The following is a 24,488-nucleotide window of genomic DNA, read 5'->3' as shown; positions in this document are numbered from 1 at the left end:
GAGTGATTACATGCACTCCTGCACTTAATGTTATTGAGAAAAAATTTACCATATTGAACACATACCTCAAATAAAGATAAATACCAATACAAGTAATAAAGCTGGAATTGAATCTGTAACAAAACACTATGACAACATTGCCACTAGTCTCTAGCTCTTTCCTTTATCATTTTGCTACTCCTAAAACCCACTGAGGTATTAGACAACAAATGTCCCTCAGCAAATGAACTAATATATATATATATATATATATATATATATATATATATATATATATATATATATATATATATATATATAAATATATATATAATATATATATATATATATATATATATATATATACAGTGAGGGAAAAAAGTATTTGATCCCCTGCTGATTTTGTACGTTTTCCCACTGACAAAGACATGATCAGTCTATAATTTTAATGGTAGGTTTATTTGAACAGTGAGAGACAGAAAAACAACAACAAAATCCAGAAAAACGCATGTCAAAAATTTTATAAATTGATTTGCATTTTAATGAGGGAAATAGGTATTTGACCCCTCTGCAAAACATGACTTAGTACTTGGTGGCAAAACCCTTGTTGGCAATCACAGAGATCAGACGTTTCTTGTAGTTGGCCACTAGGTTTGCACACATCTCAGGAGGGATTTTGTCCCACTCCTCTTTGCAGATCTTCTCCAAGTCATTAAGGTTTTGAGGCTGACGTTTGGCAACTCGAACCATTAGCTCCCTCCACAGATTTTCCATGGGATTAAGGTCTGGAGACTGGCTAGGCCACTCCAGGACCTTAATGTGCTTCTTCTTGAGCCACTCCTTTGTTGCATTGGCCGTGTGTTTTGGGTCATTGTCATGCTGGAATACCCATCCACGACCCATTTTCAATGCCCTGGCTGAGGGAAGGAGGTTCTCACCCAAGATTTGACGGTACATGGCCCCGTCCATCGTCCCTTTGATGCGATGAAGTTGTCCTGTCCCCTTAGCAGAAAAACACCCCCAAAGCATAATGTTTCCACCTCCATGTTTGACGGTGGGTATGGTGTTCTTGGGGTCATAGGCAGCATTCCTCCTCCTCCAAACACGGCGAGTTGAGTTGATGCCAAAGAGCTCCATTTTGGTCTCATCTGACCACAACACTTTCACCCAGTTCTCCTCTGAATCATTCAGATGTTCATTGGCAAACTTCAGACGGGCCTGTATATGTGCTTTCTTGAGCAGGGGGACCTTGCGGGCGCTGCAGGATTTCAGTCCTTCACGGCGTAGTGTGTTACCAATTGTTTTTTTGGTGACTATGGTCCCAGCTGCCTTGAGATCATTGACAAGATCCTCCCGTGTAGTTCTGGGCTGATTCCTCACCGTTCTCATGATCATTGCAACTCCACGAGGTGAGATCTTGCATGGAGCCCCAGGCCGAGGGAGATTGACAGTTATTTTGTGTTTCTTCCATTTGCGAATAATCGCACCAACTGTTGTCACCTTCTCACCAAGCTGCTTGGCGATGGTCTTGTAGCCCCTTCCAGCCTTGTGTAGGTCTACAATCTTGTCCCTGACATCCTTGGAGAGCTCTTTGGTCTTGGCCATGGTGGAGAGTTTGGAATCTGATTGTTTGATTGCTTCTGTGGACAGGTGTCTTTTATACAGGTAACAAACTGAGATTAGGAGCACTCCCTTTAAGAGCGTGCTCCTAATCTCAGCTCGTTACCTGTATGAAAGACTCCTGGGAGCCAGAAATCTTTCTGATTGAGAGGGGGTCAAATACTTATTTCCCTCATTAAAATGCAAATGAATTTATAACATTATTGACATGCGTTTTTCTTTTTTGTTGCTATTCTGTCTCTCACTGTTCAAATAAACCTACCATTAAAATTATAGACTAATAATTTCTTTGTCAGTGGGCAAATGTACAAAATCAGCAGGGGATCAAATACTTTTTTTCCTCACTGTATATATACACACACTACCGTTCCAAAGTTTGGGGTCACTTAGAAATGTCCTTGTTTTCGAAAGAAAAGCAATTTTTTGGTCCATTAAAATAACATCAAATTGATCAGAAATACAGTGTAGACATTGTTAATGTTGTAAATGGCTATTGTAGCTGGAAACGGCTGATCTTTAATGGAATATTATACAGGAGTAGGCCTCCTGTAGCTCAGTTGGTAGAGCATGGCCCTTGCAACACCAGGGCTGTGGGTTCAATTCCCACGGGGGGCCAGTATGAAAAATGTATGCACTCACTAACTGTAAGTTGCTCTGGATAAGAGCGTCTGCTAAATGACTAAAATGTAAAAATGAATATCTACATAGGTGTACAGAGGCCCATTATCAGCAACCATCAGTCCTGTGATCCAATGGCACGTTGTGTTTTTTTTTTATTTTGTATTTTATTTTTTTTTTTTATTTTTTGCTTTTTTTTTTCGGGGGGATGGATCAGCTTAATATTGCAGATAGATTGTATCTTCTATCAATGTAATTGTCTGCATCACTTCCAATCCCCCATGTTTTTTTTATTTTTTATATATATATTCCCCTTTATTACTTTTCAACCCCACCATCCTTTCCCTACTTGGAGTAAATTAGTGAACAACAACGCCCAGGCCTCTACTTCCGGTCTATACTTACTATCTACACCTTATGGACAGAGTTAATTTTACAATAATTCTATATCTATATCTATATATATATATATATATATATATATATTTATTTATTTTTTTGCTCCTGAACTTCTTCTACTCTCAACCTCTCCGATCATTTTCATGATGTCCATCCGGTTTGCTTCTAAATGCCATATCTTTCTAACTGTGCTCTTTCCCAAAAGCTCCCAACATACAACCTATATACTTATTATGGACACAGTATGCTTACATTATTAGCTATCTTTGTTATTATTTGTTGTTATTTGTTATTAGTCCCATCCTTCAACTCTATTCAATACCTCCCATCTATCTCTTAACACCATCCATATAGGATTTCTATTTGCCATATATATTTCAACCATACTGTGATGTTTTACAAAAGTTCTGAGCCTTTCTATTCTCATTGCTTCTACAGATTGTGAATTAAAAATAAACATTTTTGCTAAAAGTATTATTATATTATTGATTGATTGACTATGACTTTTCAGATCACCCAGTAATGCTATCTGCAAGGTTAGTTCCAGGTAAATATTGCAATCCTTTAGCCATTCCTGGACCTGTGTCCAAAAACAAGCTACAAATGGACAGAACCAAAACAAATGATCTAATGATTCTATCTCTTCACAGCAAAATCTGCAGAGCTGGGAAGATTGTATCCCCCATATAAATAACATTCTATTGGTAGCAAGAATTTTATATAATAATTTAAATTGAAAGATTCTAATTTTTGAATCCGGTGTCGTTTTTGCGTGTCAGTTCATAAACACTATGCCATGGGATCGGTACGTCAAAGATCTCTTCCCAACTATTTTGCAATCTATATGGGACTGCTGTCAATCCTTTGGTCCTTAAGTGAAACTGATATACTTTTTTATTTATCACAGTTTTCCTTAACCAATTATGTTCTTTAATGCAAGGCCGACAGACAAGTTCCTTACTTTCTCCCCCCTTCAACTTTCCTCTTCCACTTTTGCGGTAAGGCTGCAATTATTTGGTTGTAATTTTGGGTAGAGCAGACATTTCCATATGTTTTTGTTAGCTGCATGTGCGACATAACTCCACCAGTCCTACCGATGATATCATTTACGAAGATTATACCTTTTTTAAACATTCTGTCAAAAAATAAAGGTTTTTTGTCAATTAGTATATTTGAATTTAACCACAATATTTGTTGCATTATTTGTTCTGTCGTTTCTGGAGGATTAAATTGAAATTGCAACCAACTTTCTATGGCTTGTTTTAGAAAGCACGTTGTGTTTGCTAATCCAAGTTTATCATTTTAAAAAGCTAATTGATCATTAGAAAACCCTTTTGCAATTATGGTAGCACAGCTGAAAACTGCTGTGCTGATTAAAGAAGCAACAAAACTGGCCTTCTTGAGACTAGTTGAGTATCTGCCATATCTCAGACTGGCCAATAAATAAACAAGGACATTTCTAAGTGACCCCAAACTGTTGAACGGTATTGTATGTACAGTGCCTTCGGAAAGTATTCACACCCCTTCACTTTTTCCACATTTTGTTACTTTACAGCCTTATTCTAAAATTGATTAAATATATATTTTTTCCGTCAATCTACACACAATACCTCATAATGACAAAGCGAAAACAGGTTTTTAGACATTTTAGCAAATTTATTAAAAATTAAAAACAGAAATACCTTATTTACGTTAGTATTCAGACCCTTTGCTATGAGAATCGAAATTGAGCTCAGGTGCATCCCTTTTCCATTGATCATCCTTGAGATGTTTCTACAACTTGATTGGAATCCACCTGTGGTAAATTCAATCTAAAAACCTATTTTTGCTTTGTCATTATGGGGTATTGTGTGTAGATTGATGAGGGGAAAAAACAATTGAATCCATTTTAGAATAAGGCTGTAACGTAACAAAATGTGGAAAAAGTCAAGGGGTCTGAGTACTTTCTGAATGCACTGTAAATATATATAGAAGAAAATGGCAGGAAAATAACATTTAGCATAGATTAGGCAAACATACAAAGAACATCATGATTAAATGTACAAATGTCACATGCTTCGGTTTGGACCGGAGCACAAGCTGTGTAAATCACAGGCCTCATACTGTAATAAAACAGAGGTTATGTTGGCAGTAAGTCAGTAAGAAGCGGGTTATAAGGCACAAGCTCAATAAAGATATTAACTGGTTTTAGTGGATTGTGTGGTTCAAACATCATTTACAAGGCACAATTAGTCTATTTACAGATATCACCTCTACGTCAACATGTTAACACTTGTTCTTTTGTTATGAGATCCACTTTGTTAGTAGTTTTTGGTTTGTTTGTTTATTACAAGCTCCTTCCCGCGTAGAGAAGCACGCTCTCTCTGTTTGCTGGGGTTTGGTTCAAGATGCAAACAGGCCAGTAGGGTTGCCATCCCTGCAGCTTGTCTGATAGTAGCTGTGAAGTGGTGTTAGTGCCAGTCCACTCCTTTCTGTCTCGTTTTTGGGTTTTTAACGTCGTTCATTAGTTATGTCCCCGGTGGTTACCCTTAAGGGCTCATTAGCCAGTGAGCTAACATCTCAGAAACAGGACTGTAAGCAGCACAGGCAGCATAGAGTGTTTACTAGGACCGACCTGAAAACAGTTCAAACAGGGGGTTAGATCTCTCTGTTGCAGAAAGTTATTTGCCATTTCTATTTCTACTTGGCAGTGTTTAACATGCTATTATGAATATCCACTCTATAACAAACATATTGAGACCTTGGAAGTAAAGGGTTCATAATGTTGTCAAAAGTGGGTTGTGGGGACAAAAATAAGTCCACTGGTCAATTTGTATAAAGTTTTGTTTACAACGGCATTTTGTTTAGAACCCTTGAAACCCATGTCTCCATACATTGAACCAGAGCAGAAAGTATAAAGTTGTAAATAAATTAGTGTGCATACGTTCCATTCACTATGCATTCAGCTATCCTGCCATGCAGATTGGGATTCAGTCAGTCGTGGACATACCTGGGTAACCTTGTCCATTGTAAGGAATGCCAACACACTGGGAGGAGTCACAGTAGCCAGGGGGCCCAGGTGGTCCCCTCACTCCTGGGGTTCCCTGGCGACCAGGAGGGCCCCGAGGCCCAGTAGAGCCCGTAGTACCTGTGGCGCCGGTTCGAGCCTCGCCTGGTGGCCCTGGGAGTAGGGAGAGTGAGGTGGGGTATGGAAAATAATTCAAGAATAGTCAGACTCAGAATGAAAACTCCCTGACATCACCCTTAAATCCCAACTGGAAGTGGAGGGGGGACTATTGGTTTCTACCACTGTAATTTCAATATTTAGACGGCTCAATTAAAAGTCTGATAAAAAGTGAGCCAGTCAGGGCTCTGGGGAGTTACCCCCTGCCCCAGTCTGTCTAGACAGTACAAACAAAGGATGGAATTTCCTCCACTCTCTCACTCTCTCTTGCTCTTTGCTCTCTTAAGTGAGCACATGTGTTGTCAATGAAGGAGCCACCAAAGCAACGCTCATTGTACAACTATCTGATTCTCCCACTCAACAATGAGTCATCATCGCTAGCTAACTAGCTTCCTCCTACAGGAGTTTAGTAGTGTCTTACTTCATTCAGAGAAACAGACTTGGCAGTGTTCGATAGGACGGGGGAAGTAGACATCATGTATAGCCTAATATTTCCACTAGCCCCCCTACCCCTTGTGATAGGAAAGCTTCTAGGGACTCAGGGCCTTCACATGCTGAATATCAATTAAAGGTGGATGTTATGTTAAAGGGACCTCCATGAAGACAGCATAATATCAACAGTGAATACGACGGCTATTAGAGACTAATCCTCAGCCATTTCTAGAATGGGTTTGGGATCACTGATGAATGAGAGGTTGGGGTAACATTGTTTTGATAAGAGAAGATAGCAGCTATAATGCATAATGTTACATCCTTCATCCAGAAATAGACCTTGGCTCTCAATTCCTTTGATGTATTGTATGTTGATCAAGAGGAACTTTAAGTCCCATGGCAAATGTGTGAACACATCTGTGTGGACCAATCCTGTGAAAAATAAGCATAAATTCTCTCTAGAAAGGAGAAGTGTTTTGCTGGGAATTCATTTGACCGTTCACTAAGAATTTATGAAGCACAGCTGCCCAAACGAAGGTTCATGAGACACATCTAGGTAAATCTTGGCCTGCCCCTCGGGTCTGTCATTTATATTGCACTGGGAGAAGTTCTAAAAGTCACAAAGAGAGGTCCAAGGATAGGATGTAGAACAAAATGGCTACCATGGTGAAACAAGTTAAGAACTGTAGATCAGGAAGTAGTGATTAGGAACCTTCTGTCTCCAGCTGTTGAGCACAACCGTTTACAGTTAGTATGCAGGAAGATTCTTATGTTCCATACCTTGTTGTTAAGGTATATGAGGCAAATTACAGAGTCAGGGGCTTCCGTTAATGGTCTCTGTTTTCTTGTGAGACGGGAGACCTTGGCAGAGGCATACAGTGAGGGAAAAAAGTATTTGATCCCCTGCTGATTTTGTACGTTTGCCCACTGACAAAGAAATTATCAGTCTATAATTTGAATGGTAGTTTAATTTGAACAGTGAGAGAAAGAATAACAACAACAAAATCCAGAAAAACGCATGTCAAAAATGTTATAAATTGATTTGCATTTTAATGAGGGAAATAAGTATTTGACCCCCCTCTCAATCAGAAAGATATCTGGCTCCCAGGTGTCTTTTATACAGGTAACGAGCTGAGATTAGGAGCACACTCTTAAAGGGAGTGCTCCTAATCTCATTTTGTTACCTGTATAAAAGACACCTCTCCACAGAAGCAATCAATCAGATTCCAAACTCTCCACCATGGCCAAGACCAAAGAGCTCTCCAAGGATGTCAGGGACAAGATTGTAGACCTACACAAGGCTGGAATGGGCTACAAGACCATCGCCAAGCAGCTTGGTGAGAAGGTGACAACAGTTGGTGCGATTATTCGCAAATGGAAGAAACACAAAATAACTGTCAATCTCCCTCGGCCTGGGGCTCCATGCAATATCTCACCTCGTGGAGTTGCAATGATCATGAGAACGGTGAGGAATCAGCCCAGAACTACACGGGAGGATCTTGTCAATGATCTCAAGGCAGTTGGGACCATAGTCACCAAGAAAACAATTGGTAACACACTACGCCGTGAAGGACTGAAATCCTGCAGCACCCGCAAGGTCCCCCTGCTCAAGAAAGCACATATACAGGGCCATCTGAAGTTTGCCAATGAACATCTGAATAATTCAGAGGAGAACTGGGTGAAAGTGTTGTGGTCAGATGAGACCAAAATGGAGCTCTTTGGCATCAACTCAACTCGCCGTGTTTGGAGGAGGAGGAATGCTGCCTATGACCCCAAGAACACCATCCCCACCGTCAAACATAGAGGTGTAAACATTATGCTTTGGGGGTGTTTTTCTGCTAAGGGGACAGGACAACTTCATCGCATCAAAGGGACGATGGACGGGGCCATGTACCGTCAAATCTTGGGTGAGAACCTCCTTCCCTCAGCCAGGGCATTGAAAATGGGTCGTGGATGGGTATTCCAGCATGACAATGACCCAAAACACACAGCCAAGGCAACAAAGGAGTGGCTCAAGAAGAAGCACATTAAGGTCCTGGAGTGGCCTAGCCAGTCTCCAGACCTTAATCCCATAGAAAATCTGTGGAGGGAGCTGAAGGTTCGAGTTGCCAAACGTCAGCCTCGAAACCTTAATGACTTGGAGAAGATCTGCAAAGAGGAGTGGGACAAAATCCCTCCTGAGATGTGTGCAAACCTGTTGGTCAACTACAAGAAACGTCTGACCTCTGTGATTGCCAACAAGGGTTTTGCCACCAAGTACTAAGTCATGTTTTGCAGAGGGGTCAAATACTTATTTCCCTCGTTAAAATGCAAATCAATTTATAATATTTTTGACAGGCGTTTTTCTGGATGTTTTTGTTGTTATTCTGTCTCTCACTGTTCAAATAAACCTACCATTAAAATTATAGACTGATCATGTCTTTGTCAGTGGGCAAATGTACAAAATCAGCAGGGGATCAAATACTTTTTTCCCTCACTGTAGCTGTGAAATGGGTTATTGTACATGAGAAGTGAGGAGTGATGGCCGAGATCTTACCAGGGGGACCACTGAGTCCTCTCTGTCCTCTCTGTCCTGTTCCAGGGGATCCTCTCTCTCCCTTCTCTCCTGGCGTCCCTGCAACAGCACAATCAGATACACAGGCAACAGGTTATTAGCAATGACAAAATGTCACATTGTACAGCCCCATGTATCTGTCAAATAAAATATTTAAAAACCACAAATGAGCATGTCTGAGGATGGAGTAAATTGTAGCATGGATCAGATTTACTGTAGGAAGTGAAGCCTATTCCCCCTCAGGAGACTGAAAAGATTTGGCATGGGTCCTCAGATCCTCAAAAAGTTATACAGCTGCACCATCGAGAGCATCCTGACTGGTTGCATCACCGCCTGGTATGGCAACTGCTACAGAGGGTAGTGCGTACGGCCCAGTACATCACTGGGGTCAAGCTTCCTGCCATCCAGGACCTCTATACCAGGCGGTGTCAGAGGAAGGCCCTCAAAATTGTCAAAGACTCCAGCCATGCTAATCATAAACTGTTCTCTCTGCTACCGCACGGCAAGCGGAACCGGAGCGCCAAGTCTAGGTCCAAAAGGCTTCTCAACAGCTTCTACCCCCAAACCATAAGACTCCTGAACAGCTAATCATGGCTACCCAGACTATTTGCACTGCCCCCCATCCCCACCCCATCTTTTTATGCTGCTGCTACTCTGTTAATTATTTATGCATAGTCACTTTAACTATACCCACATGTACATATTACCTCAACTACCTCAACTAGCCGGTGCCCCCGCACATTGACTCTGCACCGGTACCCCCCTGTATATAGCCTCCCTACTGTTATTTTATTTTACTTCTGCTCTTTTTTTCTCAACACTTTTTTGTTGTTGTTGTTAAATTTCACTTTTTTATAAAAAAATAAATGCATTGTTGGTTAAGGGCTGTAAGTAAGCATTTCACGGTAATGTCTACACCTGTTGTATTCGGCGCATGTGGCAAATAAAAATTGATTTGATTTGATGGCAGATGACCATCAATTATTTACATGATGTCATGAACTCTATATTTTTAGACTAGATGTGGTTATGCACAATTGCTTGCAATCAAAACTGCCATTTGATCTTTGTGCTCCTGTCATTATTTAATTGTACCATTGTTGTAAAAGTTGCAATGCTACTCCAGGCTCAAAGAACAGACCAACCGTTATCCTAGGATGTTACATAGGATAAACAAGAGGACCGTGTCCTGTCATAACTTAAAGTTTTGCATCTCTGATAGGTTGTAATTTACTTTCTAGCCATACAAAAACAAACAGGAAGTAATAAAACAGGCCAAAAAACATAAACACATAAACGGCACACTATCACAATCACCTCTCTCTCCTTGGTTTCCAGGTAAGCCGGGGTTTCCAGGGAAACCGTTTCGGCCAGTCTGTCCAGGTTCTCCACGAGGACCCGTGTTGCCTGCGGGACCAGGGGGGCCTGCAGGGCCTGGGTTGTTGCTAGAGTAACCGGTGGGGATCTGGTTGATCATATTATTAATTCTGCTCATTTGACCTGAGAGGAATTAATGAAGATATGATCAAGGCACATCGCAAAATCACATAGATGGTTTATTTGTGTACATTGTATGTGTGTGTAGGTGTACCCAACCAATGCTAGTTTATGAAGGTCTAGATAGGAACTCACTATTCACAAGCTGTTCACAAACTTGTCTGGCAATGGAGCGCATCAGATTCTGAGATGCAAAGTCTCCCTGGAAAACAAACACATTTTGGTGAGACAAGGTTATGCTACTCTGAGAAGTTATGAAGTGACTAAAGCAGGGGTCGACAACAGGTGTCCGGCTGGGCAAAACAAAAGCACCTCCCAACGTTTTTAGGATTTTAGTTTTTGGTCAAAAAATGACTAAAATCACCAGGAATTCAGCTAAAAATGAGTTTCATTTAGGAAATCTGTTCACCAAGTATTCCCACGAATAAAAAAAGAGATGTGATCGTATCTCCATGTAATTAAGGTATAAAATGGTTGTTATTTTCAAATACAACCTCTTTTGGGCCTTAGTTGTGGTCAATTTGCAGTATACAAATTATTATACTTATGTTACAGCCCACTGAACATCGGCTCTGACAAAAAATCTGCCCGCGGCTGAATCTAGTTGCCTAGCCCTGGACTAAAGGATACAGTACATACCCTCTCTCCCTTTTCTCCTTTTATTCCAGCCAATCCCTGTGAAAAAGAGGAAACATGGATGTTCTCAATAACAAGAATGCCATTCATTTGTATGAGATTTGCAACAAAGCACCACAAATACACTATGAAATAGGAAGTTGGTTAACGTTTTCCAATTTAATCGAATGAGGTGGGATGATTGAAGACACTCTTTGAAGAGGTAGAATTTCAGATGTTTTTGGAAGATGGCTAGGGGCTCTGCTGACCTTGATGAAACATACATCATCACCATATGACCCCTTGTATTTGTACATACTGGGTTTCCTGTGTCTCCTGGTTTTCCTGGGCTTCCTGTGTTTCCTGGTGAACCCGGAGATCCTGGACTTCCCTGGATGATGAGAAGATGGACAGCGTTATTGTTACATCATCTTACCAAAGTTACCAAGCAGTAAACATAAGGACAACAACCACTCCTGGTCTCAGTTAAATAGCCTGTTGTATAATAGGGACCAGCCCTATACTGAGATGTACATCCACAGTCAAGGCACCACTTGGTATACTGTGCCAAGAACATATAAAGGACAACGCCACCCAAAAACTATATTTTGGTATTCGTTTCATTATCGGCTGTATTTCCATACTTTGAAAGTTATATATCTTGAAAACTTGATTGCAGACAAGCAAAACATTTTGGGACTATATCAACAATGGAATAATGAAACAGATAGATGTGGAATTTTCCTTTAAGTGGGTAGAAACACTCCCAACAGGGATGGGATGCTTAATGGACCTCAGAGCAGACCGAATGGTAAAGTAGGCTATATATGAATGGCATGCTGGCCCTCTGCCTATTGGTATGGTGTGGCCATTAACTAGAGGCAGGCCTCAATCATAGTAGAGAGAATGAGATGCATGCTTTATCCTTATTACTGACTGAAGGACTGAGTTTGTCTGTGTTTTGACCACGTCTCCTAGCTACAGTACTCACCATCGGTCCTGTTGGACCTCTAGGTCCCGATGGTCCTTCCTTCCCTGGTGGTCCCTGGGAAGAGAAGATAGCCAATCACAAACAGGCAGCAATAAAAGTTGGCATTAAGTTGTTTTTGTGTTAAAGGTATGTTGTCAACATTAACTTTATTTCTGTATATATGTACTGTACGTTTTATGGTGCTGTAAAACTGGTGGTGCTTCCAAGAGATGGGACTATAAAAATTCAGTGAAATAAACCAGGACCTCTCTAATCTCTGTAGTGTGTTATACTGCGCCATTCTAATGGAGCCCAACGACATCATCTGACATGCACCAGAATACTAGGAGCACACAACAGTTTAGCTGCACACGTTGAGTTAAGTAGGTGATCACATGCACACGTGCTTAAGTAGGTGCTGGCTAGATTCATGGCCCTTCAACAGGGCCTGTACACTGAGCAGCTCTGTGTAGAGCCCCAGAGAGGCTGATCTTACCCTCACTCCACCTGGTCCAACAGGACCCATAGGACCAGCAGCACCAGCAGAACCCTGCAGGAACACAACACACTCAATCAAACTCTGATAACCAGTAATAACACACACATCGGACCAAATGGCCCAAAATTGCCTTTTCATATTGCCAGAAATGACACTTACTAGTTTTACTCTGTAATAACTGGTCTCTAGTTTCCTTGTGATTTAGTGAGAAAATGATAGACTTCTCTGATGCAACTTAGTGCCAGTACATTAGGATACTTGATTTGGGTTGTTGAAATGCATGTTGTTAGCAGGAGCTTTCGACAGCCAAGGCTGCTATAGTCATAAACATCTTAATGCGATGAGAGATTCTCAATGAAATTATTCTCAAGTATTATTAACATCACAGGGTAATTGTTAGGATTCAGGGGCGTCTCATATTCCCAAAGTAAAGTCGTCCTTGATGGGGGTGAGTGATTCTCAACTAAATGATGCTCATTATTGACGTCACAGGATAATCCCTCCAATCTTTGAAATCCAGGGGCCGGTCATTCAGCACTGGGGAAAGGGTTCTACATGGAACCAAATAGGGTTGTACCTGGAACCAAAAGGCTTCTACCTGAAACCAAAAAGGGTTCTTCAAATGGTTATCCTATGGGGACAGCCGAAGAACCCTTTTAGGTTCTAGATAGCACCTTTTTTTCTAGGAGTGTAGTCTACAATTCCCTTTTTTTTAGCCATGACTATAGGGTTTACAGTATAGGGTTTACAGTATAGGGTTTACAGTTGCAGGACAGTAGTGGAACATGTACAGTCGTGGTCAAAAGTTTTGAGAATGACACAAGTATTGGTCTTCACAAAGTTCGCTGCTTCAGTGTTATGAGATATTTTTGTCAGATTTTACTATGGAATACTGAAGTATAATTACAAGCATTCCATAAGTGTCAAAGGCTTTTATTGACAATTACATTAAGTTTATGCAAAGAGTCAATATTTGCAGTGTTGACCCTTCTTTTTCAAGACCTTTGCAATCCGCCCTGGCATGCTGTCAATTAACTTCTGGGCCACATCCTGACTGATGGCAGCCCATTCTTGCATAATCAATGCTTGGAGTTTGTCAGAATTTGTGGGTTTTTGTTTGTCCACCTGCCTCTTGAGGATCGACCACAAGTTCTCAATGGGATTATGGTCTGGGGTGTTTCCTGGCCAAAATGTAGATGTTTTGTTCCCCGAGCCACATAGTTATCACTTTTGCGTTATGGCAAGGTGCTCCATCATGTTGGAAAAGGCATTGGTCGTCACCAAACTGTTCTTGGTTCTTGGATGGTTGGGAGAAGTTGCTTTCGGAGGATGTGTTGGTACCATTCTTGATTCATGGTTGTGTTCTTAGGCAACATTGTGAGTGAGCCCACTCCCTTGGCTGAGAAGCAACCCCACACATGAATGGTCTCAGGATGCTTTACTGTTGGCATGACACAGGACTGATGGTAGCGCTCACCTTGTCTTCCCCTGGACAAGGTGTTTTCCGGATGCCCCAAACAATCGGAAAGGGGATTCATCAGAGAAAATGACTTTACCCCAGTCCTCAGCAATCCAATACCTGTACCCTTTGCAGAATATCAGTCTGTCCCTGATGTTTTTCCTGGAGAGAAGTGGCTTCTTTGCTGCCATTCTTGACACCAGGCCATCCTCCAAAAGTCTTCGCCTCACTGTGCGTGCAGATGCACTCACACCTGCCTGCTGCCATTCCTGAGCAAGCTCTGCACTGGTGGTGCCCCGATCCCGCAGCTGAATCAACTTTAGGAGACGGTCCTGGTGCTTGCTGGACGTTCTTGGGCACCCTGATGCCTTCTTCACAACAATTGAACCTCTCTCCTTGAAGTTCTTGATGATCCGATAAATGGTTGATTTAGGTGCAATATTACTAGCAGCAATATCCTTGCCTGTGAAGCCCTTTTTGTGCAAAGCAATGATAACGGTACGTGTTTCCTTGCAGGTAACCATGGTTAACAGAGGAAGAACAATGATTTCAAGCACCACCCTCCTTTTAAAGCTTCCAGTCTGTTATTCTAACTCAATCAGCATGACAGAGTGATCTCCAGCCTTGTCCTCGTTAACACTCTCACCTGTGTTAACGAGAGAATCACTGACATGATGGCAGCTGGTCCTTTTGTGGCAGGGCTGAAATGCAGTGGAAATGTTTTTTGGGGATTAAGTTCATTTTCATGGCAAAGAGGGACTTTGCAATTAATTGCAATTCATCTGATCACTCTTCATGACATTCTGGAGTATATGCAAATTGCCATCATCAAAACTGAGGCAGCAGACTTTGTGAAAATTAGTATTTGTGTCATTCTCAAAACTTTTGACCACGACTGTACAGTTCATATTAATCCTCTATTCCCATTGGCAACACTATTCTGTGCCCCATGATAGCTTAACTGCACCACTGGCCTTCCAATGTCAATCAGCAGGTTGCTTGGAGTGTATACCCCACTCTGGGGACTTCATGGTCTACCTCCCACTTTGAATGTGGTTTCAGCGTTGCCATGTGGACAGATTCCAGGCTCCAGTAGCACTGTTTCTCTCTGTGGATCGTCTCTGGTTTCTTGTTGAAAACCACAGCTAATGAAAAAGAGAGCTGTACTCACTTGCAGCCCAGTCAGGCCTGAGTCTCCGGGATCTCCCTTTGGTCCGGGACGGCCCTGGGAAGACGAAGGGAAGGATTGGTTTAGAGCTGGAGTACAAAGGGAACTCCAACCCTGAACAACTACAGATCTCTTTCTCTTGCTGACGTAGTCTGTCACTGAGAGTGAATTTACATCCCATCTTTAGGAGGATGTCTAGGAATAAATAAGGTATTCTTAACGCATAGTGACTGTGTGTGTAAATCATACGTCAGGGAGGACATCCTACAGTCCCCCACACTGTAAATCCCTAAGAACATTGCAGATGACTTACAGGTTCTCCAGGCAGAGACAAGCCGTTAGGGCCTTGTGGACCTGGAGGTCCGGATGGTCCTGGAAGTCCTTGTTCTCCACGGGGGCCCATTGAACCCTATGGTAGAAGAATGACAAAACCAAACAGTCACACTAATACTAAACTATTTACACCATATCTCCCTGTAGACCTCCCCACTGCTTTCCACAGCAGGGCTGAGAGAATGAGAAGGAACCAGAACAATCAGTGACTGTTGGTGAGAAATATGTTATATTTCTCATCAGACCTCTCAACACAGACCTCCTTAAATCAAGCTGGGGGAAAATAAACATGACAAATCAAGCAGATAATTATACAGTACATTCAATAAGTGAGTTCAGATGTGAGAAATCTGTTTTGTCTGATTGGGCATGCTAATGGTATCTGCTTTGAGATCACTACTGCATTAGACTGAACTCTGATTTACTGTAAATGCATTAGGCCTTGGACTGTATCCCAGCTCACTAGGATATGGCTTGATTTAAAGTTGGATTCAGGCTTGGACCACACATCCATAATATCCTATTAATCACTCTCGATCCAAGTGTGTGTTAAATGGCTTGATTACTTACAGTTGGGCCTGAGTCTCCTCTCTCTCCTCGGGGTCCTTTAGTACCTGGTCCCCCCTGAGAAAGTCAAGAAAGGATGAGAGACAGAGTCAAAGACTGAGAGTCTGAGCCATCCCCACAACAGGAGCTGCTTACAGACCTAAACCCCAAGCCAGCAGGAATCCCCACAGGGGCTTAGTGAGGTTGCGGAGTGAAGAAAACATATTCCAGATTTCCTGTTTTTACGATGGGCATTTATCTTTTGACACATCCCTAAGCCTGATAGTCCACACCTCATCGCACACCATTAATCTCATCCCCATCTATTTTGTTTTCCATGGAAAGAAACACAGATACTCACATGATGTCCCCACTCTAATATCCACATGCTTAATCTATAGAACAGGGTAACAGTTATGAGGAGAAAAATACCCCTGTAACACTATTCCTATTATCCAGGTTGGATATGTCCACATCATCATAGTGGGGACTGAGAGTGACATCATCATCACATTAGTGAGTAGAGAGAGAGCTTTGCCACCAGGCGAGGACAGACGGAGGGATGGTTAATGTCTTTACCGAGGGGCCGGGTGGTCCCGGAGGGCCAACGCTGTCCTGTGCACATGTGCAGGCGTGGGGAAGAGCCGGGCATTTAAGCTCATCTCTCTGCAGTAGAGAAAGGAAGTTGATGGCGAAAGAAAGAAAGTCAATAAGAATGTTTATTTTTTACTTTACTGAAATACAACATTAATAGTATGTCCATCTCTTGACATCTGTTGGCCTTTCTGCTAACCCACAGAATACAACAAGTGCAGATAGGAGTATCTGTGATGAAAATGAGTGCCACTGCTCTGGCAACCCAAACCATAAAATGGTGCATTGAAGTTTCTTCTAGGAAACACATTAGAAAGGCTGCTAAAGCCATTATAAAACTGGGGTGCATTCTGAAATATGACTGCTACCATAGCATGGCCTACACACAAATACTCTTTGACAACAAAAAATCCATCTGTTTTTCATGGAAGGGAATACAGTGGGGGAAAAAAGTATTTAGTCAGCCACCAATTGTGCAAGTTCTCCCACTTAAAAAGATGAGAGAGGCCTGTAATTTTCATCATAGGTACACGTCAACTATGACAGACAAATTGAGAAAAAAATTCCAGAAAATCACATTGTAGGATTTTTAATGAATGTATTTGCATATTATGGTGGAAAATAAGTATTTGGTCACCTACAAACAAGCAAGATTTCTGGCTCTCACAGACCTGTAACTTCTTCTTTAAGAGGCTCCTCTGTCCTCCACTCGTTACCTGTATTAATGGCACCTGTTTGAACTTGTTATCAGTATAAAAGACACCTGTCCACAACCTCAAACAGTCACACTCCAAACTCCACTATGGCCAAGACCAAAGGACACCAGAAACAAAATTGTAGACCTGCACCAGGCTGGGAAGACTGAGTCTGCAATAGGTAAGCAGCTTGGTTTGAAGAAATCAACTGTGGGAGCAATTATTAGGAAATGGAAGACATACAAGACCACTGATAATCTCCCTCGATCTGGGGCTCCACGCAAGATCTCACCCCATGGGGTCAAAATGATCACAAGAACGGTGAGCAAAAATCCCAGAACCACACGGGGGGACCTAGTGAATGACCTGCAGAGAGCTGGGACCAAAGTAACAAAGCCTACCATCAGTAACACACTACGCCGCCAGGGACTCAAATCCTGCAGTGCGAGACGTTCCTACATGTCCAGGCCCGTCTGAAGTTTGCTAGAGTGCATTTGGATGATCCAGAAGAGGATTGGGAGAATGTCATATGGTCAGATGAAACCAAAATAGAACTTTTTGGTAAAAACTCAACTCGTCGTGTTTGGAGGACAAAGAATGCTGAGTTGCATCCAAAGAACACCATACCTACTGTGAAGCATGGGGGTGGAAACATCATGCTTTGGGGCTGTTTTTCTGCAAAGGGACCAGGACGACTGATCCGTGTAAAGGAAAGAATGAATGGGGCCATGTATCGTGAGATTTTGAGTGAAAACCTCCTTCCATCAGCAAGGGCATTGAAGATGAAACGTGGCTGGGTCTTTCAGCATGACAATGATCCCAAACACACCGCCCGGGCAACGAAGGAGTGGCTTCGTAAGAAGCATTTCAAGGTCCTGGAGTGGCCTAGCCAGTCTCCAGATCTCAACCCCATAGAAAATCTTTGGAGGGAGTTGAAAGTCTGTGTTGCCCAGCGACAGCCCCAAAACATAATTGCTCTAGAGGAGATCTGCATGGAGGAATGGGCCAAAATACCAGCAACAGTGTGTGAAAACCTTGTGAAGACTTACAGAAAACGTTTGACCTGTGTCATTGCCAACAAAGGGTATATAACAAAGTATTGAGAAACTTTTGTTATTGACCAAATACTTATTTTCCACCATAATTTGCAAATAAATTCATAAAAAATCCTACAATGTGATTTTGTGGAGAAAAAAAATCTCATTTTGTCTGTCACAGTTGACATGTACCTATGATGAAAATTACAGGCCTCTCTCATCTTTTTAAGTGGGAGAACTTGCACAATTGGTGGCTGACTAAATACTTTTTTCCCCACTGTATGTGACATCTTACACAACTCAATATTCATTGACATGATATATTAATATCTCATGCAAATTACATTGAGAGAGAGATCGAGATGGGTAATTGGCTATAGTCAAGTACATAACATGTATCCAGTAATAAACATACCATAGATGGGTACAATGATTTATCTGTCCCCCACATGATCAAAGGGACCAGTTGTTTTGGTGGGGTTGGGATTGTAAAACTGTACTGAGATTAGTCCAATTAGCGAGGAATGCAATGGTCTATTCATGCCTGACTGTTTTGCCAGCTAGGCATCAGACATAATGGCTATACAGCATGTGCACACTTAAACATTAGGAATGACATATAAACTCTAAAATAACATGCAAGACTCAATGGCTCTCTTAACATATAGTAAGTGCTCAATGGTGTATAGTGAAAGATGAGCTGAGTCAATGTGCCAAGGCTTGATGGTACTGTACAGGTATGAGGCCTTACTAGAGGGCCGTCTACAGTGAAGCTGCTCTTACCGTGGCCGGGAGGTCACAGCATTTGTCTCTGCTGGTCCAGCTCAAGCTGCATACAATATCAAACATCTGGAGCTGGAACTGCACAACAGAACAGAAAGATGAGAGAAGAGAGAGACGAACACAGATGGGCGTTACACATGGCTTCCATTGAGCTCCAGCGTTCAGGACTTAGAAACAACATGGCTCCAGACGCAGGCCAGAACCCACAGAGAGCTGGAACACAGATAGCATGATAGAACAAGACAGAGAGAGCAGCGTCTTTCATCCCTTTAACAATGACCGTGAGTTGTCAGCTCTAAATTGAGCATCAACACATGAGGAGCACATCTGGGCACTTTGCACATCACAGTTCACACCAACAGCTTGTGTGTAAGTGAGGGATGCATTTTATTAATTAAGTGTTGTAAATGTTTCACTCACTGTAGCCGACTCTCTCTTTGATCCTCCTGACTTCGCCATCTTGCCCAGCACTTCATAGCCGTCTGTGGAGATGTTGTTGGCCTCCTTGATGGGTTTCTCTGCAACCTCTTGGCAGTCCACGTTCAGTTTGACCCTCTCGGGAGAGACACTGATGTGAAGCTTTAGGAGGAGGAGAAGGAGGAGGAGGAGGAGAAGGAGGAGGAGGAGAAGGAGGAGGAGGAGAATATGATTATTAGTTAAGACCACTCTAGTCTTCTCAATATGAACAATAGCAACAATATTTTGACATCATGGCTTGGCAAAGAGTACTGAAAGACTTCAGTGTTTTTGAAATGGTATTTCTGCAATAAAAGAGAGCCTCTCTCTCCTATGGAGAGGCATGTTTGTCCTTTGAAATAAAAGCACAATTCTTCAGGTGTCTTGTACCATAAACTAAGAACCCAGTTGATGCAACAAATATTGTGGTTAAATAATGCAACAAATATTGTGGTTAAACTCAAATATACTAATTGATAAAAAAAACATTATTTACTTTTGCAAGGCATTACCTCACTAACCAACAAGAATATTACTGGAAAATTAAGATTCACGGAAATGTCAGTGTCCTTCACCGAGACTCATCATTTCAAATCAAATCAAATTTTATTTGCCAATGCCCAGAATACAACAGGTTTAGACCTTATAGTGAAATGCTTACTTACAAGCCCTTAACCAACAATGCCGTTTTAAGAAAAAAAATAGCTAAGTAAAAAAAATATTTAAAAAAATAATTAAAGAGCAGCAGTAAAATAAATTAACAGCAAGGAGGCTATATACAGGGGGTGCCGGTTCAGAGTCAATGTGCGGGGGCACCGGTTAGTCGAGGTAATTGAGGTAATATCTACATGTGGGTAGAGTTAAAGTGACTATGCATAGATAATAAACAGAGTATCAGCAGCGTAAAAGAGGGGGTGGGGTGGGGTGGGGTGGGGGGGACAATGCAAACAGTTCGGGTAGCCATGATTAGCTGTTCAGGAGTCTTATGGCTTGGGGGTAGAAGCTGTTAAGAAGCCTTTTGGACCTAGACTTGGGGTTCCGGTACCACTTGCCGTGCGGTAGCAGAGAGAACAGTCTATGACTAGGGTGGATGGAGTCGCTGACAATTTTTAGGGCCTTCCTTTGACACCGTCTGGTATAGAGGTCCTGGATGGCAGGAAGCTTGGCCCCAGTGATGTACTGGGCCGTATGCACTACCCTCTGTAGTGCCTTGCGGTCAGAGGCCGAGCAGTTGCCATACCAGGCGGTGATGCAACCAGTCAGGATGCTCTCGAAGGTGCAGCTGTATAACTTTTTGAGGATCTGAGGACCCATGGCGAATCTTTTCAGTCTCCTGTGGGGGAATAGGTTTTGTCGTGCCCTCTTCACGACTGTCTTGGTGTGTTTGGACCATGATAGTTTGTTGGTGATGTGGACACCAAGGAACTTGAAGCTCTCAACCTGCTCCACTACAGCCCTGTCAATGAGAATGGGGGCGTGCTCAGTCATCTTTTTTTTTCCTGTAGTTCACAATCATCTCCTTTGTCTTGATCACATTGAGGGAGAAGTTGTTATCCTGACACCACACAGCCAGGTCTCTGACCTCCTCCCTATAGGCTATCTCATTGTTGTCGGTGATCAGGCCTACCACTGTTGTGTCGTCGGCAAACTTAATGATGGTGTTGGAGTCGTGCCTGGCCATGCAGTCATGGGTGAACAGGGAGTACAAAAGGGGACTGACCAAGCACCCCTGAGGGGCTCCTGTGTTGAGGATCAGCGTGGCAGATGTGTTGTTACCTACCCTTACCACCTGGGGACGGCTCGTCAGGAAGTCCAGGATCCAGTTGTAGAGGGAGGTGTTTAGTCCCAGGGTCCTTAGCTTAGTGATGAGCTTTGAGGGCACTATGGTGTTGAACGCTGAGCTGTAGTCAATGAATAGCATTCTCACGTAGGTGTTCCTCTTGTCCAGGTGGGAAAGGGAAGTGTGGAGTGCAATAGAGATTGCATCATCTGTGGATCTGTTGGGGCGGTATGCAAATTAGAGTGTGTTTAGTGTTTCTGGGACAATGGTGTTGATGTGAGTCATGACCAGCCTTTCAAAGCACTTCATGGCTACAGACGTGAGTGCTACAGGTCGGTAGTCATTTAGGCAGGTTATCTTAGTGTTCTTGGGCACAGGGACTATGGTGGTCTGCTTGAAACATGTTGGTATTACAGACTCAGTCAGGGACATGTTGAAAATGTCAGTGAAGACACTTGCCAGTTGGTCAGCGCATGCTCGGAGTACACGTATTGGTAATCCGTCTGGCACTGCGGTCTTGTGAATGTTGATTTGCTTAAAAGTCTTACTCACATCGGCTACGGAGAGCATGATCACATAGTCATCTGGAACAGCTGATGCTCTCATGCATGCTTCAGCGTTGCTTGCCTTGAAGCGATTATAGAACTGATTTAGCTCGTCTGGTAGGCTCGTGTCACTGGGCAGCTCACGGCTGTGCTTCCCTTTGTAGTCTGTAATAGTTTGCAAGCCCTGCCACATCCAACGAGCGTCGGAGCCGGTGTAGTATGATTCAACCTTAGTCCTGTATTGACTCTTTGCCTCTTTGATGGTTCGTATGAGGGCATAGCGGGATTTCTTATAAGCATCCGGGTTAGAGTCCCGCTCCTTGAAAGCGGCAGCTCTACCCTTTAGCTCAATGCGGATGTTGCCTGTAATCCATGGCTTCTGGTTGGGGTATGTACATACGGTCAATGTGGGGACGACGTCATCGATGCACTTATTGATGAAGCCAGTGACTGATGTGGTGTACTCCTCAATGCCATCAGAAGAATCCCGGAACATATTCAGTTTGTGCTAGCAAAACAGTCCTGTAGCTTAGCATCTGCGTCATCTGACCACTTCCTTATTAACCGAGTCACTGGTGCTTCCTACTTTAGTCTTTGTTCATAAGCAGGAATCAGGAGGATAGAATTATGGTCAGATTTGCCAAATGGAGGGTGAGGGAGAGCTTTGTACGTGTCTCTGTGTGGGGAGTAAAGGTGGTCTAGAGTTTTTTTTCCTCTGGTTGCACATTTAACATGCTGGTAGAAATTAGGTAGAACGGATTTAAGTTTCCCTACATTAAAGTCCCCGGCCACTAGGAGCGCTGCCTCTGGATGAGCGTTTTCCTGTTTGCTGATGGCCTTATACAGCTCATTGAGTGCAATCTTAGTGCCAGCATCGGTTTGTGGTTGTAAATAGACAGCTACGGTAAATAGTGTGGTCTACAGCTTATCATGAGATACTCTACCTCAGGCGAGCAAAACCTAGAGACTTTCTTAGTATTAGATTTCGTGCCCCAGCTGTTGTTTATAAATATACACAGACCGCCACCCCTTGTGTTACCGGAGTCAAACGTTCTATCCTGCCGATGTAGCGTATATCCCGTATGTTATCCATGTCGTCGTTCAGCCACGACTTGGTGAAACATAAGATATTACAGTTGGTAGGATATCCTTGTTCTTAGGTCGTCCATTTTGTTTTCCAATTATTGTACGTTGGCTAATAGGATTGATGGAAGAGGCAGATTACTCACTCGCCATCGGATCCTTACAAGGCACCCCGACCTACGTCCACAATATCTCCGTCTCTTTCTCATGCGAATGACAGGGATTTAGGCCTTGTCAGGTGTCTGTAGAATATCCTTCGCGTCCGACTCGTTGAAGAACAAATCTTCGTCCAATACGAGGTGAGTAATTGCTGTCCTGATATCCAGAAGCTCTTTTTGGTCATAAGAGACAGTGGCAGAAACATTATGTACAGAATAAATTACAAATAACGCGAAGAAACACACATAATTGCACAATTGTTTAAGGCCATCTCCTCCGGCGCCATCTGCATTTGAAAGCAACATGAAATTCCATCAACTGAAGTTGGCTGATGTTGGAGAACACGAAGCGTATTCTATTGGATCACAATCAATGAGTCACACAATGGCTCATTCTCTAACAAAGGCCTGAGAAATCTATCACACTGACACAGATTATGAAAATCTGAATGGATCAAAAACCACAGGAGTCAAGAAAGACCAGACCTTGACTTCCACCTTGACCGACCAAGTCATAATTACACTTAATTACTCCTCCCTCCCTCTGACTATAACTCCCCTGGACAATGACACATCCTGGACACATCTCTTTTTCAGCACTCCATTCACACTAGTATGGATTCTCCCTCTGGTATACTGTAGTCATATGCTATATCAGAACTAGGTGTCCAGTCCACAGACATAGCAACAGTATATATGGTTATATTTTGTCTTCTTCTTTACCGCTGGTTCCAGTGTGTCTGACAGATTTTCATGATTTCTATCAGTCTCCATTTTATTGTTCTTGGCTGTGTCTTCACGACTCCGCCATGTTTTCACTCCTGAGCACTGATGGCCGTGAAATCACAATTCACATGCAGCCTGAGATGGGAATCCTACGTTAGTTTGATTAAAAGCAAAAGTGGAACTATCTTTCACTTTCCTGACATTTTTGATGCACTGCCAATTTGCATTGACAGAACTCACCAACTTTTTCTAGGAAGAGACAAAGTCCTGCTTTATGTATACCACTGCCGCCATATCATTCCAGACATCTATGCTCCCATGTCCAGTCTTGGAGGACAATACAATATTCCCATTCTGTTTCCGAAAAGGAGCTTGCTTAGCTTTGGTTGTAAAGTCACCATTTCATTTCTGAGTGGCTTCTTCTGTTGCAGGAATGGTTGCATGCGTCATTAAGTCTGCTTGGCTACCTCGAGGAATGGAGGGCTTTTAAAAGAAGGCATCAGGAAACACTTATAATGAGAGTACAAAGAGGGCAGTCAGGGCTATGGAAATGTATCAGTTAGATTGATCGAAGACTAACGTTTTAAACGGCTTTGGTTCTTAAGGAGCATTCTCTTCTCCCACTCATTCTCAATTAGTGCATGCAAATACTGACAAAACCCAACCACTCATTCCACCCAATCCCTGAATGGAAAGTGTGAGAGAGTTTGGGTCCTCTCAGAGAATAATAGCTGCATTTGTGAAGCTCTAAGTATGGGGAACCTGCAGAGTGGATGGAC

At 42.6% G+C, this 24,488-nt stretch overlaps 1 protein-coding gene across 3 annotated transcripts in view; it reads right to left on the bottom strand.

Moving 5' to 3' along the window:
• Nucleotides 1-24,488, bottom strand: part of LOC121539152 (collagen alpha-1(XII) chain) — a 113,745-nt gene that overhangs the window by 1,080 nt on the left and 88,177 nt on the right. For 2 of the 3 annotated variants that reach the window (XM_041847437.2, XM_045214872.1), the window contains 14 exons: nt 19,382-19,540; nt 18,962-19,039; nt 16,432-16,518; nt 15,877-15,930; nt 15,287-15,382; nt 14,977-15,030; nt 12,344-12,397; nt 11,869-11,922; nt 11,197-11,268; nt 10,902-10,937; nt 10,398-10,464; nt 10,083-10,265; nt 8,748-8,825; nt 5,606-5,776 (listed from right to left, as the gene is read on the bottom strand). In XM_041847437.2, the coding sequence (XP_041703371.2) occupies nt 5,606-5,776; nt 8,748-8,825; nt 10,083-10,265; nt 10,398-10,464; nt 10,902-10,937; nt 11,197-11,268; nt 11,869-11,922; nt 12,344-12,397; nt 14,977-15,030; nt 15,287-15,382; nt 15,877-15,930; nt 16,432-16,518; nt 18,962-19,039; nt 19,382-19,540 (1,243 nt within the window). Of the gene's footprint in view, nt 1-4,785; nt 5,231-5,605; nt 5,777-8,747; nt 8,826-10,082; nt 10,266-10,397; nt 10,465-10,901; nt 10,938-11,196; nt 11,269-11,868; nt 11,923-12,343; nt 12,398-14,976; nt 15,031-15,286; nt 15,383-15,876; nt 15,931-16,431; nt 16,519-18,961; nt 19,040-19,381; nt 19,541-24,488 lie in introns of those variants that run through there. The other variant, XM_041847438.2, reaches the window with a different exon arrangement.

Source organism: Coregonus clupeaformis, unplaced genomic scaffold (genome assembly GCF_020615455.1).
Source record: "Coregonus clupeaformis isolate EN_2021a unplaced genomic scaffold, ASM2061545v1 scaf0329, whole genome shotgun sequence".
Taxonomy (NCBI): Eukaryota; Metazoa; Chordata; class Actinopteri; order Salmoniformes; family Salmonidae; genus Coregonus; species Coregonus clupeaformis.
This window is presented reverse-complemented; position numbering and strand designations above follow the sequence as displayed.